The 16,732-nt window shown below is 37.1% G+C and overlaps 1 protein-coding gene across 1 annotated transcript in view; it reads right to left on the bottom strand.

The window, feature by feature from the left end:
* Positions 1-732: 732 nt before the first annotated feature.
* The window catches only part of LOC100028075 (cytochrome b5 type B), a 69,498-nt gene continuing 53,498 nt past the window's right edge, over positions 733-16,732 (bottom strand). The window contains exons 2-5 of the mRNA XM_007477359.3: positions 16,098-16,226; positions 15,671-15,697; positions 5,229-5,251; positions 733-4,473 (exon numbers count right to left, since the gene is read on the bottom strand). Coding sequence (XP_007477421.1) covers positions 4,383-4,473; positions 5,229-5,251; positions 15,671-15,697; positions 16,098-16,226 — 270 coding nt within the window. The 3' untranslated portion in view covers positions 733-4,382. The remainder of the gene's footprint in view (positions 4,474-5,228; positions 5,252-15,670; positions 15,698-16,097; positions 16,227-16,732) is intronic.

Below are 16,732 nucleotides of genomic sequence, written 5' to 3'. Positions count from 1 at the left end.
CTTAGTATCAATTCAAGAGAAAAGGTAAGGATTTAGCCAGAAGCAGTTAAAGTACACTGTTTTCCTTAGTGTGATTTTATAATTACTGAAGCTTTAACCTTGGAATCAACATTTCCCCAAAAGCATCTTGCCTAGTCATTTTTATTACTTTGTGATGTTTTCACTTTATCAGACCAATCTCCATACTTGGTTTATATTAACATCATCCCAAGGTCTTAAAGTTCACCCCCTACTCCCCACCCACTTCATTTTTATTGTACATCAGGCTGGGAATAGAAACAGGAATCCTTCAGGCTGATAATTTTGAATCAGGAGAGTCACATTAATCAGAAATTTTAGCATTTTGATCACATGGTTCAATGGGGATAGGATTGGGGATGTAGACTCTAAATGATCACGCTAGTGCAAATACCAATAATATGGAAATAGGTCTGGATCAATGACACATGCAAAACCCAGTGGAATTGTGTGTCAGCTACTGGAGGGGATTAAGGGGAGGGGAGGGAAAGAACATGAATCTTGTAACCATAAAAAAATTCTAAATTAATTAATGAAATAAAATTTTCAAGAAATCTAAATAAAGAAATAAATAAAACCTTTTTTTTTTAAAGAAATTTTTGCATAGCCACAGATTATATTCCAAGGACTCAAATGATCTTCCAAAACACCTGAGGATAAGGAAATCTCACAAACTCCCGATTTTAATGTAGGAAGAATTGTCACCAAGGCAAGAAAAAGGAAACAGCATCTTTATTGTGTGTCCAATCTAACAAACATTCACTGTCTGCACATCCCATTAGAAATAGACAAAGATCTTTGTGTAAAATATTCTGACATTAAAAAGGTAAACACACTGCATTATTGAATACACAACAGGGGTGCTGACGTCACACATTCTGTCAATCAGGTATGTACGCTATAGAGAAAGGCAATATAAGTTATACTAACACTTTCCCCCAGTTGGGCGAATTTAAGACATATGTGCTGAAAACGCTGCTAGTTAAGGAAGTAAGGTGCCAAACCCAGAACATAGCAGGTAATTGGAGAAATATTTCTATGCAAATCACCCCCGCAAATTCCAACCCTCGCTCTCACAGAGCTAAGATCGCCAAATCCTGCTGAACTCTCCAATGGTTTGGGGATGTTGGGCAACTGCAGAGGAACATAGTTCGATAAATCAAATTCTTGTTGGGACAAGTCAGGATCGACTACCTCTTGCCCTAGGAGAGTAGGAGCAAGTATTAATTTTCTGCCTATGTCATCTCCTTCTCCTAAAATGGAATTTAAACTAGATAGGCATCACCTCAGATTTTAAGCATGAAGTGCTGTAATGACATACTTGGCTCGTAAAAGAGTTTTCATTACCCCACAAGTGAATAGGAATATTCACAAGTGAATAGAAACTCAACAATGTTATTTCACAATACTTAACTTTTATGACATCTGCTAAAGGAATGAGCTCCAAAGGTTGAAATGATAGGTTCCAGTGGATTTTGCTTCTGGTTAAGTTATCCCCCTGAGAAATACAATACTAACTTTGTTTCTATCACCTCCCTCTCTTTACAAGTGGAGAAGTCACTGAAACCAATTCCTCGGGGGGTAGTATGAGGGAATTCTAGGGAGCTGGCACAAAAACCTGCCAACTGGCACAGCCAACAGTGTCTATTCTTGGTGGCACCAGCTCCCCCCGCCTCTTTCCCAAGTTTGTTCCCTAGACATTATGCTTCTGACTCAGTGTAGCTGAGTACCAAAGCCAATTTTCCTCAAAAATAAACAATGGTATACCCCAAAGGCCAGTGTCACGGCGCGCTGGGAGCCAAAGGGGAGTTATTTCACAGTACCTTATAGTGGCTTTTGCTGCCTATGTGATGATGCTGAAATTGACTAGAATTCTAGTTTTTATTTATAGCAGAAACAGAATTAACCAGGTCTTATTGCTCAGAAAGATGCTAGTGTGCAGTGTTAGGAGCTCTCTTGCTATAGAGATACCTATAACAGAGGGGTTCATAAAACCATATGGTAGCAAATGTGTGTGAGCAGTTTCAATAATATAACTAAAGATATCATATGAGCAGTCTGTCTGAGTAGAAAAAAGAACCCAAAGTTTGGGTGGGTTTATGTGTTGTGGGGACAAGACCAAGAATTTTTCATCTGGCTCAGGGGAAGAACAATTCCAGATATAAACAGAAAAAGATGTCCAGTACAAAATAGAAAAACACATTATTGTTTTATCCTAAAAATATCCAAACGCCATTTTTACTTGAGGTTAGTTTTACAAAATTACTTATAACCCAGCTGGTTTGCATTCAAGTTTGAATATTGCCAATGTCCGTCTCTAATTTATCTGGGTTATTATCTTTTGGCTTCATTTTACTTTGAACATTTCCTTCTCCCACTCTGCATCGTCTCTTCACCCCCACCCCTGAAGTTTTCACCCATCTCCAAAGGCAAAAAATATCCCTACATTTCCAGATAAACCAATTTATTTTCATTAATTGTTGCCAATCCCTTTTACCCAAGGCCTTCCTATCCTGCACAACTGAAAGGAATCAACAGTTAACATGTTCCTTTGCAAGGAGTAATTTTAAAGATTTTTCTCAATCTTATGACTCACATATTAAAGGGAGTTTTAATAATAAATAAAATTAATAATTTTAATAATACATTTTCCAAAAAGAAAGGCTGCATCATACATATCCAAGAAATTCATAAAATAAAATTTCTTCCAGAAACCTTTTTAGGGATCTAGCATGCCATAATCATATATGCATGTAAAAGTTTATAAATGCTCTTCGATGAATTCTGTATTCACTCTTCTGCTAAATAAGAGGATATAAGACCTTGGTTGAACTTTTTCTTAAATAGTTTGTACGGGCAGACACAGGTTTGCTGAGCAGTTTCCTGTCTCGTCGGTCCCTGGCAGAGTGAAGGAGGGAAGGAGGAAATGGGCAAAGCTGGTATTGCTTCCCTGCTGGATGAGGCACTGGTCCTTTAACTGTGTTCAGAAACAGACTTGGGTAACTCTCAAAGGACAGGTGGGAATCATCAACAAAATAGTTCCATAGTGGAAACCAGGTAGTGTAGTGTGTGCACAGATTCTCAAGGGGGGAAGGAGAAAGTCCAGGGTGTGGGACAATCTGCTCCTAGGAAGGACCACAAGTGAGCAACAGGTAAAAACACCCACACCAAGAAAAAAACAGGATGCCTCTTTTTTCTAACACATTCAAACAGGAATAGTTATAAACAATTGGGAGCCACAGAGGTGAAAGAGAGATGCATAAACTTAAACATTTTCTCTTCTTATTCGCCCCACCTCCAAGTGGCATGTCAGCATACCAATTACTTCCCCTCCCAAATGTCATGGATACATTTGGAGTCATAGCCTCTTAAGCAACTGGGATCCATCCAAAATAGACCAAATTAAACAAATATCCTGAGAAAGTACACCAGACTACCTCTGAACTCAGATGTTGTTGTTGTTGTTGATTAGAACAAAAAAAATAATAATAAGTACCAAGTTACAGGACTGGTCACTGTTTCCTCAAACCACTATCACTCCTTCCTACCTTCACTCCTAGCCGTCTGTCCCCAAGGCTATTATTAAATCATCATAACCTAAATGACCCCACTTATCCACCAAATGAGAGACTAGTTTATTTCAAACACCACTTCAAAAGAGAAAAAACTGGGTCCACAGAAGTTAAGTGTTACTCTTATGAGGAAATGAGGATACATTATCACCAAAAATGACAATTTAGAAAATTATGCTCTAGTTTAACAGTAGTGATGCACTTCAACTTAAGATAAATAACAAAATTAGTGGAATTAAAATTTTTAAAAATTGGCATTTGCTTTAAAGTAGCTACTAATATAGAAAAAAAGAATAAATATTCTCTCATTCTCAAAACCAGGTATTTTGTTGCCCTTCTTTTGAGAATGGATATTCTTAAATTCAAAGTGCTAGAGGCAGACATTTTTATTGAAGACACTGCAAAACAGACAGTATTTTTTTTTCTGTAAAAGCACAAAATTGTTTACATATACACACTCAAATCATTTCTCTACTTCCCTGGGCAAGTTGACAAAAAATTATGGTATTAAGAGTTATTTACAAAAACCTCAGGAAGAAAAGAGAAGCTACAGAATGGAATGCTGAATGATTATGATGCCTCTGAGGGTAAGTAAGGCAATGCAACTGTAAGATGAGGCGTGTTGATCCCAGTGCAGAGGTGGATGGTTGGCATTGCCCATTTCAACTTAGCAGGGGGGCAATAAAATTGGCAGAATTCAAAGAGGGGGGAATCCAACAGTCCTATCAGAGCAGGCCTGCCATTTTTTTCTCTCTCTGGTATATTAACTTTCTAGGTTCCAGGAAGCCTGGCTCAGGACAATCTGCTTTCTGCCATGTAAAAACGATACATGACGGCTAAGAGAACAGCACCCATGATAGGGATAATCCAATTTGACCAGCAGCTAGGAAAAAAACAAAAACAAAACACCATTGAGCTATACACAAATTACATACAAGTTACATCCAAAATGTTTTCTACAACTAGTACCTCTTTTTCTAGGCAAAAAAATTGGAAATACTAGCTGCTAAATAGTAAGATGCTAGCGAACACTGAATGGACATTTATAAGTACCAAATTTAGTAATAATTAAGATTCTACAGAAGGACTTTCTCTTAACAAATTATATAAATCTAGATAATATTAAAACAAGAAAATTACTACTGGAGAGCATAACTATCAATGAATTGTTCTCTATGAGCTTAAAACTAGACTGAAACTGCTTCATTTCCCTTTAATAGAACTCAAAGTCATAAGAGTCATACAGGCTCTTAAGACTCCACATGGCCCAGCTGCCTCTCCTTGAGATATATGTAGCTAATGCGACTGAATAACTTTGAAAGCCTTTAAGAGTGGGCCTAAACAGATTCAGGTAAAACTTTTTTTTTTTGCCTCAGTGAACAAACATAACAACATGGGGGAATACTAGGCTTTATGGATGTATAGCAGGAAGAAATCTAAAGATCTGAACAAGCCAAACTTGTCAACCAAGTGGGAATCACTATATAAAGCTAGATTTTCAAAGCAATAATTTTATAGCTTATATATAAAATCTTATAATCTTATATCACATTATAGAAAGTATAGACTTATTACCACCCCCTATTAATAAGACTTTACTTGTAAAGTACAAGGAAGTTTGTTAAAGTAATACTGTACCTTTTGCACACTGAACTTGAAACCTGAAGATGTGAATCCAAAAAAAGAAAGGAAACATGGTTAGCATTGCTTCTTTAAAACTAGAATCTGCAAGAGGAGTCTAAACTATATCAGCTCCACAACTAGATAAAACTTTTTTTTTAATCCTTAATGAGGGGCCAGCAAGGTGGCTCGGTGGATTGAGAGCTGGGCCTAGAGATGAGAGGTCTGGGGTTCAGATTTGGCTTTATATACTTCCTAGCTGTGGGACTCTGAGCAAGTCACTTAACTCCCAATGCCTAGGTCTTACCACTCTTCTGTCTTAAAACCAATATACAGTATTAATTCTAAGATGGAAGGTAAGAGTTTAAAAAATGAAAATAAAAACCCTTAATGAGGATGTATACAAGATGAGAGGAATTTAGGGATATTAACTAAGATGAAGTGGACTGATGATAACACGAGGCTACCCAATCTAGTTGCATTTACTACCGACAGTTGTTAAGATCATATGCTCTGGAAACAGACAACAATCTGAAAAGCTCCTCTAGAACACAGCAGCCAATCAGGCACCATTCCACATAATGTAATATTATTTATTATTTCTAGAGAAAACTGACCTCCTTTTTATACTTTCAACTATGTACTACAATTATAATTGAGGATTAAAAGACTTGTGGAGAAGGAAATAAAGATAAGGAAGGAGATCATTCACCCAAAACTCATTATTCCAGACATGAGCCATAGTACACAAGTCTGTCTACCAACTGCCAGTAGGGCAACAACGTACAGATAGAAGGTACTCCCAACATATAATTGGCCATGTGCAAAAGTCTTTACATTTTTGACAATAATTTAGTGAAAGACTTCCTAGAAAACCTATAAAGACCATAGATACTTCTGAACTGTGTGCAATGAAATTTCAATCTTGCATGCATATGACTTAACCATACAAGTTAATAATCCAAGACTTTCCTTAGGATTGAAAAGAAATTAAATTGCTAAAAAAGTAGAAATGTTCAATAGTCCATGCTAAGATGGCACTCAAATTCTTTGAACATTAGTTTTATGCCTTAATTATGATTAAAAGTCTTGGGATATGGAAAACACTAAGGATTTTTCTAATCATCTTCAGAAAGTCTGGCCTACAAAAGTGGAAGGAAGGGGCCTAAACTTAGAATTTTGGCTAAACTGGTAACACTTCCTAACTAATGTTTAAAAATAAAGACGATATATTTTTTCAACCAAAAGCAACTCAAAATAACAATCTACTCAGAATATAAAACACAACCTTACCGAATAGATTATAGTAAAAAGAAGGAAGGTAAAAAATTTGCACTCCCTTACGGATACTCACAGCCAAGTAAATGCCAAGCTACACTGGCTCCACTTTTAATCAACTACAATGAAAGAGTTGTTTAAGGCAGTGCCGTTAGAAGCCAAGTCCCCCAGCCAAGCTTGGAAAGAAGCCAAATAAGTTATTTTTAATTTTGCAAAATTTAAAAAAAAAAGAGCAAGACATTTAGGCCTTAAATGATTCTACTAACATATATGGTCTATCTACCTTCAACCCTTTCCTTCCCTCCAAATGTTATTTCCAAATTGATATCATCACTTCCAAAGTTCTGATGTTCAATGGAATAGATTTTAAAAGGAAATTCTAGAGGTCCTTTTAATATACACCTTTGACCACAGAGGTAAATTCAGTTGGTTACAACCATCCCCTGATTTGAATTTATACAAGAGTTTCAGTGAGCAGAACACAGTGACTGCTATAAACCTTAGGACTGTCTGGTCTGTGGTATACAGAGTACAAATAGAAGTGCTAAGATTTTAGTACAGGAGAGCAAACCAAAATCTGAAATAGTATCTTCAGCACTTAATACACCAAGGAATTCATTTGCATGTTTCTCTATTGCTCTCAATGGAACATTGGATATACCTATGATCAAGAGTTAACAAACCCCATCATAAACATACTGTGATTAAGTAGGGAAAAAAATAAATCTTAAAAAAGTAAATCAAGTCTTCAAGATAGAGCTTCAGTCATACACTATGCAATAATTTTTAAAACTCTGGGAAATTAAGATACAATAGATGGTCTTAGGAAGTTGAAAGGAGATATTTCATAATAACTGAATGCTTTTGGAAAGCTGCTCATAATAGGAATTATTTCTAACACCTTCAAATCAAAGTCTTTTAACTTTTTTTTCCCTCATCTTTAAGATGAAGAGATTTTACTAGATGACTTCTAAAGTCCCTTCGATCTCTAAATTCTATTCCTTTCATTTCAATTTTAATTAATTGAATATCATTTTCTCATCGATGGCCATAAACCAGTCCCATAAGAATAATGCTCCACAAGCTTCCCTAGAGGGTGGGCAGTGAGGACGTTCCCTCGAGATGGAATGAGAAGGCACTGTACCTACTGAGCCTAGGGACGACATATGTTTCCTTCCAGTATAAAAGCACCTAGCCTGTTCCCATTCCCTTAGGGTGATCAAATCTTTTTATTTGGCACTGAGAGCTCCAGAAGGCTTTCAGAATTGACAATCATTTAGGGGGCCAGTTTCAATAAAATTATTTCCCCTATGATATCTAATCAGGAGAGCATCTCGGAATACCTATACTTGGAGAATAAATATCCTTTGCTACCGAGGCATCTTTTATTACATGGGTGCCAAAGTCCCCAAACTTAGAGAATGGATATACTTTATAACAAGGGCATATTTTTTTTTAACCCTTACCTTCCATCTTAGAATCAATACTGTGTATTGGTTCTAAGGCAAAAGAGCAGTAAGGACTAGGCAATGGAGATTAAATGACTTGCCCAGGGTCACACAGCTAGGAAGTGTCTGAGGTCAGATTTGAACCCAGGACCTCTCATCTCTAGGCCTGGTTCTCAATCCACTGAGCCACCTAGCTGCCCCTCAAGGGCAAAATTCTAACAAAAGGCATCTCAAAATAGTGGCCATCCAATTTGGAACTATGCCCAAAGGGCACTAAAAGACTATCTGCCCTTTGATCCAGCCATAGTACTGCTGGGTTTATACCCCAAAGAGATAATAAGGAAAAAGACATGTACAAGAATATTCGTAGCTGCGCTCTTTGTGGTGGCAAAAAATTGGAAAATGAGGGGATGCCCATCAATTGGGGAACGGCTGAACAAATTGTGGTATATGTTGGTGATAGAATACTATTGTGCTCAAAGGAATAATAAAGTGGAGGAATTCCATGGGGACTGGAACAACTTCCAGGAAGTGATATAGAGCGAAAGGAGCAGAACCAGGAAAACATTGTACACAGAGATGGATACACTGTGGCACAATCAAATGTAATGGACTTCTCTACTAGCAGCAATGCAATGCAATGCATGATTCAGAACAATTCTGAGGGACTTACGAGAAAGAACTGTGGGAGTAGAAACACAGAAGAAAAACAACTGCTTGATCACATGGGTTGATGGGGATATGACTGGGGATGTGGACTCTTAAACGATCATGCTAGTGCAAACATCAATAATACAGAAATAGGTCTTGATCAATGAAACATGTAAAACCCAGTGGAATTTCGAGTTGGCTACAGGAGGGGGTGGGGGAAGGAAGGGAAAGAACATGATTCTAGTAACCAAGGAAAAATATTCTAAATTGACTAATTAAATACAATTTTCAAAAAAAAAATAATGACCATCCTTAGGATATACAAAAGGCAACTTGTATGTGGAAAGCTATTTCATATATGTAAATGACTAAATAACTGCACTTCTAACTGAAACAGTGATCCTGGATTTCATAGTTTAATGTTAAAGTAAAATAAAAACCATTTTAGGATATTCAGTTATAAAATTTTATTTTTGTCCCAAACTGTTTATGAATCCCAGTATTTAAAATAGAAAGCAAAGTGTTCTAAGTCACAGGGATGATTCCAGCAAAAATAATGAATATTTGAATGCCCTAGTTGGGATTTTTTAACAGAATAGGAAATTTTAATATTTGTAGACGATTCTTCCTGAGAAGAAACTCAGAATTTTAAAGTTTTAAATATATGTAAAAGTTTCCTGTCTCAAGTACATTAAAGTCTGGTTATATATAACATGGTATTTATCATATAGTGGATCTCATCTTGAACCTTATTTAAAAGAAAACCCAGTTCTCATTCTATCTTCAAATATAGGTTCATTTATGTGATGATTCAATGATATGAACATGGGGAAATCAGCATTAAAGTGAGGTTGGAGGAGGGGGCAAGGGCAGCTAGTTGGCTCAATGGATAAAGCAGCAGGCCTGGAGACAGAAGGTCCTACATTCAAATCTGGCCTCAGACACTTCCTAGCTGTGACCTTGGGCAAGTCATTCAACCCCCTCTCCCCCCCACTGTGTTCTTACTGCTCTTTTGCCTTAGAACCAATACATAGTATTGATTCTATGAAAGAAGGTACGGTTTAAAAAAAAAAAAGTGAGGTTACAGACAACTAACATTCCTACTCTACTTAAAAGTACCCCATTTTATTATCTAAGTAGACAGTATTGGTGATCTAGCCTATTCAAACTGCTACTTTAAAAAGTAGTGATCTTGGTCACTAATTATGTTTATTATCGATACTATTGCTTTACAGAAATGAAGGTACAATTCCTCAAATATAAATAAAAGCAAAATTTTCAAATAACTTTTAAGGAAAAAACTTAAGAATTCAAGAAACTAAGAAGAAAAAATATATATTTTTGTACTTCAAATGATCTGAGTTTATATCAAGGTGGGTGACTGCCCATCCCCACCCTGATGGACCATCTTTTTGAATTACTGTGACCAAAAAACATTGTGGGCCTCCAAGGAGTCTTCTTGTACTCAGGCCCTTCCTCAATAAACATAGCTAATGTCTTTGGACAACACACCACCACTGAGAATATATTTAGTCTTTCCAAATGGTTCGAAGCAACCAGGGCTTGTGCTTGAGTTGTCTTTGAGGACCCAAGGTTACCTCCATGCAACAATGAGGCAACTAAATAGGATTTGGAAGAGATAAAAAAAACATCACTAAAGAAAACCATTAAAACAAAAACCTAAGGTAATCGCTACTGGAACCCAAGAATAAAAGCTGTGACAAAATAAAAGCAATGGTTCTTAGAAGATGTTGGGCTATGCTGCCCTTTGTTTTCATAATCAACTCTAAGTGGTGTTGCTTTACAAAAAAGTAGACTAAAGAGACTCAAGACCTTAAGATGAAGGGCATTTGAGCTTAGAATAGAATCCACTGAATTCTGTCTTTCAATACAAAAGATAACATCACAAAACATAAGTGTTCAACAAATTCAAGAGGAATGCAAAGATCTTGATATGATGCTTCAACAGGCACCAGTCATTACAAAGCCAAAGAGCACCTGTACAACCAAGGTCTTCATAAAAACCTTGACTACTTTTCAACTTGAATAACTTTGTAGATATGATTTTTTAAAAAATCTCTAATTGTAAATGTCTCCCCAAAACAACTTTATTCAAATTCCAGATAGCTACATTTGGCCACAGTACCCAGGTGTTCTTTTTTCATCTTGTGTCACAAAATAAAAATGGCAACTACAGACAAGGGAGTAAATCCATGTCCTATGGTAAGCAGAACTGAATGAAGGGGGCATCTGGATAGCTCAGTGGATTGAGAGCCATGTCTACAGACAGGAGATCCTAGGTTCAAATCTGGCCTTGGATACTTCCTAGAGTATACTAGAATAACCCTGAGCAAGTCACTTAACCCCCATTGCCTAGCCCTTACCATTCTTCTACCTTGGAACCAATACATAGTACTGATTCTAAGGCAGAAGGTAAAGGGTATTAAAAAGCCCCAGAACTGAATGAAGTTCATTATCATCAGTGAAAATAACATCCAATTTGTGTCCTCAAAAGCTATATGCAAGGGCAGATGAGCAAGAATTTGAATCTAAGGCTAATTCACCTTTATTCCCTCAAAATTGCCTAGAATGTACCAAGTAAAGCAAGGAACAACAAAATCTTTTTGAGATTTTAATTTCCTTGGTGTGGGCATTCCCTCTACTAACATAGATCAATTGCCCCTTTTCCATTTATGATTTTATAAGAACAGTGACCAAAAGAAAAAGAAAGCAAAACATTGAATGGTCAAACTTCTTAAGATGGCATCCTCTGATCTTAGTTAGGCTGACTGTACACAGGTAACAGAGACTAGATCAATCATACAATCAGGTGCCAGATCTATCAAGATCAAAGCATTTCCAGCCTTGTAGAAGTTCCCATGGTCTCAGAGCCTAAAGACACCTCTATGCCCAGGGCTGCAGGACTTTAGTAGAACTAGTTGAGTAACTTCTAACACCCACCTAGCAAATGAATGGGGAAGGTTTCTTCAAGTTCACCCCTCTTGGCCCATTGGGTGAGCTTCCTGACACTGACATTTCCCCACTGTAGAGGAACAGGAAGAGAAAGGAAAGTTCATACCAACTGTCTATAGACATCATCATTCTGGTCAAATTTAAAGTGGAAAGTTAACAGAAACAACTAGCTAAGTTTTAAGATCAAAATCTGTGGACTTGGATTCTTTGTGCTCTTATTTTCTTTTTACAGATAATCTCAAATTAACTGAATTAGCAAATGGTGGATTAGAAGAGATTTGCTTTATGGAACACTACCAAGGTGATTTCCAAGACAAATCTCTACTGCAAAAAGCTGTCCAAGTTGTGAGCAGTTCCTTGAAAGTCCCTCAACTAGTAGGCTTTTTAGTCAGCTACACAGAGAAATCAAGAGGCTTCCCAAAAAACTGTCTTTGTCTAGAGAAGATAGGAGAATCTTCTCAGCTCTCTTGCCAGAATTAGAAACTAGATATGAAAGACATTGAGTCCCCTGGGTCCTTGTATCTGGTGCCCTAGATTCTGAGCTACCTTAGTGAGTCAATCTGACAGTGTCAGGAGAAATGACCATAAACTCTGAGTAGAGGTGAGAAGAATTGACCACACACTCTGGGTAGAGAGTACTGAAAAGATGAAGAGGAGTCCTCTAGAAAAATGGAGTAGTTATTAACTAAAGAGAACTTTAAGTCAGAAAGGTAAACTTTAGAGAATTTCACCCTGATCATATATCAAAAAAACTGACATAAGTCTAACCAAATAGATATTTGTTACTTTTTACTCATTTAATTTTGTTTGTTTTTTTTAATGTCCTAAAGAGAAAGAACCTAAAATAAAATAGCAAACCTCTGGAAAGCCCCCTTTACATTCCATACTCACCCTATCTGCAAAAAAGAAAGAATAAGAATAAAAACTTTCCTCACATTAAGAGTAAATAGAAGAGAGATAAAGATGAAACCTAGTCTTCAATAGGCCTAAAATTTAGTTATTGACAAAGACTGAAATAACCCAACAGAGTAAAATCTTCAAACTTTCAGAAATTGTACTTTGGAAGAGTATTCCCCTGCCCTCCAGGGAAATCACCTAACAAGAAAGATGTGATGAAAAGACATGTTACCATTTTCTCTTGATTAGTCAAGCTATGAAAAAAAAAAGTCACCAGAAATGACTGTTTTTCTAGCAAACAATAGCAGATATTAGAAACTTTGTCTGATAACTTAAAAGAGAATATTCCTTCTTAATCTATAAAAAGAGCAAGTCTAGAGTTGAAGTCTGTAAGTTTGTCTTGTTAATGCACACAAGCAGGACCATTACTTCAAAGGAAATTGCTTTCTTATCCTGGAGGAATATTTCCTTGAGTTTCCAATAAAAAGCATGGCCACTCATGACTAGCACCTACTGGGTATTACTAAGTCATGGACACTACCCTCAGTCCCCTCAGAACCCATCAAAGCTACTGGCTGCACTCAGAGGGAGGCCTTAATTCTGCCCAATAACTTCTTTCCAAATCTCCTCAAAATACTGGAAAGACACTATAACTACATGGGAAAAGGTACAAGAAATAAGGCTTCCTCTATTTCAGTGTTCTAAATCTAATTTAGGGATATAAACAAAGATGCATGTATGAGGAAATGGTCAGGACATCTCTCCTGGGCAAATGGGGACATGCCTGCTGGAAATGTGGACCCACCACTGAGCTGCCAATGTTTTCTGGACATGATCAATAAACTGTACCAGAACATTTAGCTCCATTCAATTCTGCTTTATTGACAAGAGCTCAGGAGCAGAAAACATTGGCTTAGGGTGTAGCAGCACAGTTTACAAGCCAATACTGCTCACAGTTAGGTTAGAGACAAGTTTTCATTTCTTTTGCTGAAAATGATCCAGCAGTTTAGAATAGAAAATGTGTGGAGCACAAAGAAAGAATGAGATGTTTGGGCACAAATATTCTGAGGCAACCATCTTTGGGTTTCAGGAATTCTTGTGCCTTAGTCAACACTAATTGCTGCAACAAATCAGTTGGGTTTAGGGTCAGGCTCAATGGATTGTGTGAAGCTTAAAAACTACTCAGACTCTACTTTAGAAGATTTGATTTTAAACTATTCCCTTATTGTAACAATGGAGATACTTGGTCTAACAAGAATCAGGAATGTATTGGGAACTTGGAAATTACTCCACCCTACTCAGACAGTGCCTTAGGGAAAGATAAAGTTGTAAACTCCTGATTGAACAATGAAAGTCCTTAACTCATACCTTATAGTAAAGCTAGAACCTTAAGATAGGTCTATTTTTAGATCTAATACAAAAAGGTGTTAAGTGCCTGTAAAGGTTAAATTAATCATAAAAAGGTCAAGTAACTTACAAAAGACAAGCTTAAGAGGTGTGAAGTACTCAGAAGATAAAATCTAACCAGAGAAGGTGAGAACCAAAGATGAAAACTAAGAATGGGCAATCCTAGAAAAAAGAGTCTACTGTGATTGGTAGACATTAAAATTTAGGGGAGGTGACATAAGAGAAAGTTTCTTTAAAAGGAAGGGGTAAAAAGTCAGTTGAGCAATTTGAGTTGAATTGAGTTAGACTCTGAAATTGGAGTTCAGGAGATTCAGTGGAGGCCTGGAGCTTGCTTGGAGACGGTCTTGTGGTAAGTAATAAGACTGACTTGCTCTCCTTTAGGCTCAGGGAGGCCACTTTGGCCTAGGCCTTTAACTACTGCTTGTCTCAGCCTGAGCCAGAACAGTTTAAATTAATTCTCTCTCCCTCTCTCTCTCTCTCTCTTTCTCTCTCTCTCTCCTTCCCTTAATTCCTTCTTTCTTTATTAATTAAAACCTCCATAAATCCCAGTTATTTTCATATTTGGGAATTTCCCATGGTGACCACTTATTAGATTTTAAGTTAAAACACTAAAATTATCCTTACAGTTTTGGCGTTTGCAATTGGAAACAAAGTTGGGAAAAGGGAACTTCAATTTTATGATGTTCCTACTCTATCACTTATGAGGGAGAAGTTGAAAAAGCAGGGAGGGATGGGTGGGGAATGTTCAGTAAAGGAAAAGATGTCCTAATATATGAGAAAGTCCTTCATCTTTTCTTTTCTGTCCTGGACAAGATAACAGTAGAAAGAACTTCCACACTGTTGATTCTCAACATTAATTACTGGTTGATAACTGAGTCCACACTTCCTGCTAGACTACAGAGTAAAAAGATGAATAAACATATTCCTGAAAAAAGCAGTCTTCACATTTTTTGCTTGGCAGGAGAATTAGATTACTGGGTAAAGGGTGGAAAGACCATTTCCAAGTGAAATCATCCACAACCCTTTTAAAATGGAAGATTATGAGTCTAAAGCAAGATCAAAGCAAATTCACTTTCTTAAATCTTTTTTCTATTTGAGTTTCCTTCCACAAAAGGATTAATATGGGGAAATGCATTACATAATTGCACATGTAAGATCTATATGAGATTGCTAATCATCTCAAGTGGGTGAGGGGTTGGGGTGAAGAGAGGGATGGAGAGAATTCAAGACAATATTCTTTGAAAAATGTTGGGAACTATTTTTACATGTAATTGGGGAAAAAATAAAATAAAATTTAATACCAGGAAATAAAAAGTAAAAAATGATAATAAGATGGAAGGTTAGAAGGATAGGTACATAGGTATATGTTGCATTTGGAAAGGAAAAGGGGGAAATGAATGAGAGATAAAAGCTGATATTCTAATCTTCCCCTCCCTCCAAATACCTCCAAGAGCAGAGCAAGTATTTTTTTAAATCACCTATTATTTCATCATGCCAAATGATAACATTTGGGGGGGGGAGGGTAAAGCCCCCAATTCATCTATTCCCATCATTCCCATATATTAATTAGATTATAAATTGAATTTTTAGGGCATTTTTCCTTCTATTGGAAACTCAGCTATCCTTTTCTTCTGTGCTAGAAGTGAACTCAAATTCCTTTTTTAAAAAAATGGGCTTCTGCCTGATTTAAAAAACAACACAATTCAACTCAAACTTAAAGCATACCCCAAATTTCTAAATCTATTGAGGACATGTTTTCTGATACTTTGTGCTTCAGGGTTACAGGAGAAACTGATGCTTTCTTACCTCAGATCCTTCAGCTTTACGGTCACTCTGGAAGAAAGAAAAAATAAATAAATTTAAAGTATAAACTAAATAATGAAGAAACAGGTGCATATAGAGACAGCTTTCACCACATTCTCATTTATATGAGTGGAATTTGAACTGCTCTAGGGAAAAGGCACCGTGTCTACACAAGAACACCCCAGAGTCATCAGACAATGGTGTTTGGGCCCAATTGCTGGCAGTTCCTTCTGATTGTGAAGCAATGCTAAGGACTCAGCCTTATAAACATGAGCGTGTATCTAAGGGCACTGAGACTCATTTACTGGGAAAAAGCTGTATCTGTCTAGTAAAAGCTACAGAAAATGATCTTTAATCATTCATTTTACACTCTTCTGTAATGTACTTCCCTTTGCTTCCCCATGGCTGCCTCTAGCTTAGCATCCCTTACCGGATGGACCTCCCCTACGTAGTACTGTTTGAGCATTTCCTTGGCATCGGAAGAGTGCCCCACATCGTCAAAGCTTTCTGTTGCATCCCGACCAGCTTGTTCCATCAGAACCTCTCCTCCACCTGGATGCTGGAAGAAAACAAAAGAGAGAAATCCCCTGATTCCAAGGCTCACTGAAAGCAAAACTAAGCTAATTATACTCCTTTCCTCTCATCACCTTCAAACCTTTTTTTACTTCAGTAAAGTGGCTTCTGGCCACAAGCTCCAGACATTTCTGATTCAAAAGCAAGAGGCCTCCCCTCCCCTCAAGGAAATCCTAAGAAAGAGAAGGGGGCAGAGCCCTTCCATTCACTCTGTCTAGTTTGACTAGCTTCATAAGCAGCAAACCTCCTCTAGCATAAAGGATCAAAATATTCCTTTATCACAAAGGACTTAGTCCACAAATTACCCATACTCTATAGCCTTCAGCTCAAGTGAGGAGGTCCCATCTGACCTCCCTCAGAGGTAAAAGAGGACGGACAATGATAAATATTCATATGTAGAGACTAAAAAAAATGTATAAAGCTATCTGTGAGTTAATGCATGGCATGAACTTAAGATATTACAATGACAGGGCAGCTTTTTAATTACATTCC

Source organism: Monodelphis domestica, chromosome 1 (genome assembly GCF_027887165.1).
Source record: "Monodelphis domestica isolate mMonDom1 chromosome 1, mMonDom1.pri, whole genome shotgun sequence".
In the NCBI taxonomy this organism is placed as follows: Eukaryota; Metazoa; Chordata; class Mammalia; order Didelphimorphia; family Didelphidae; genus Monodelphis; species Monodelphis domestica.
Note: the sequence above shows the minus strand (reverse complement) of the source record. Positions and strands in the feature narration are given on the sequence as shown.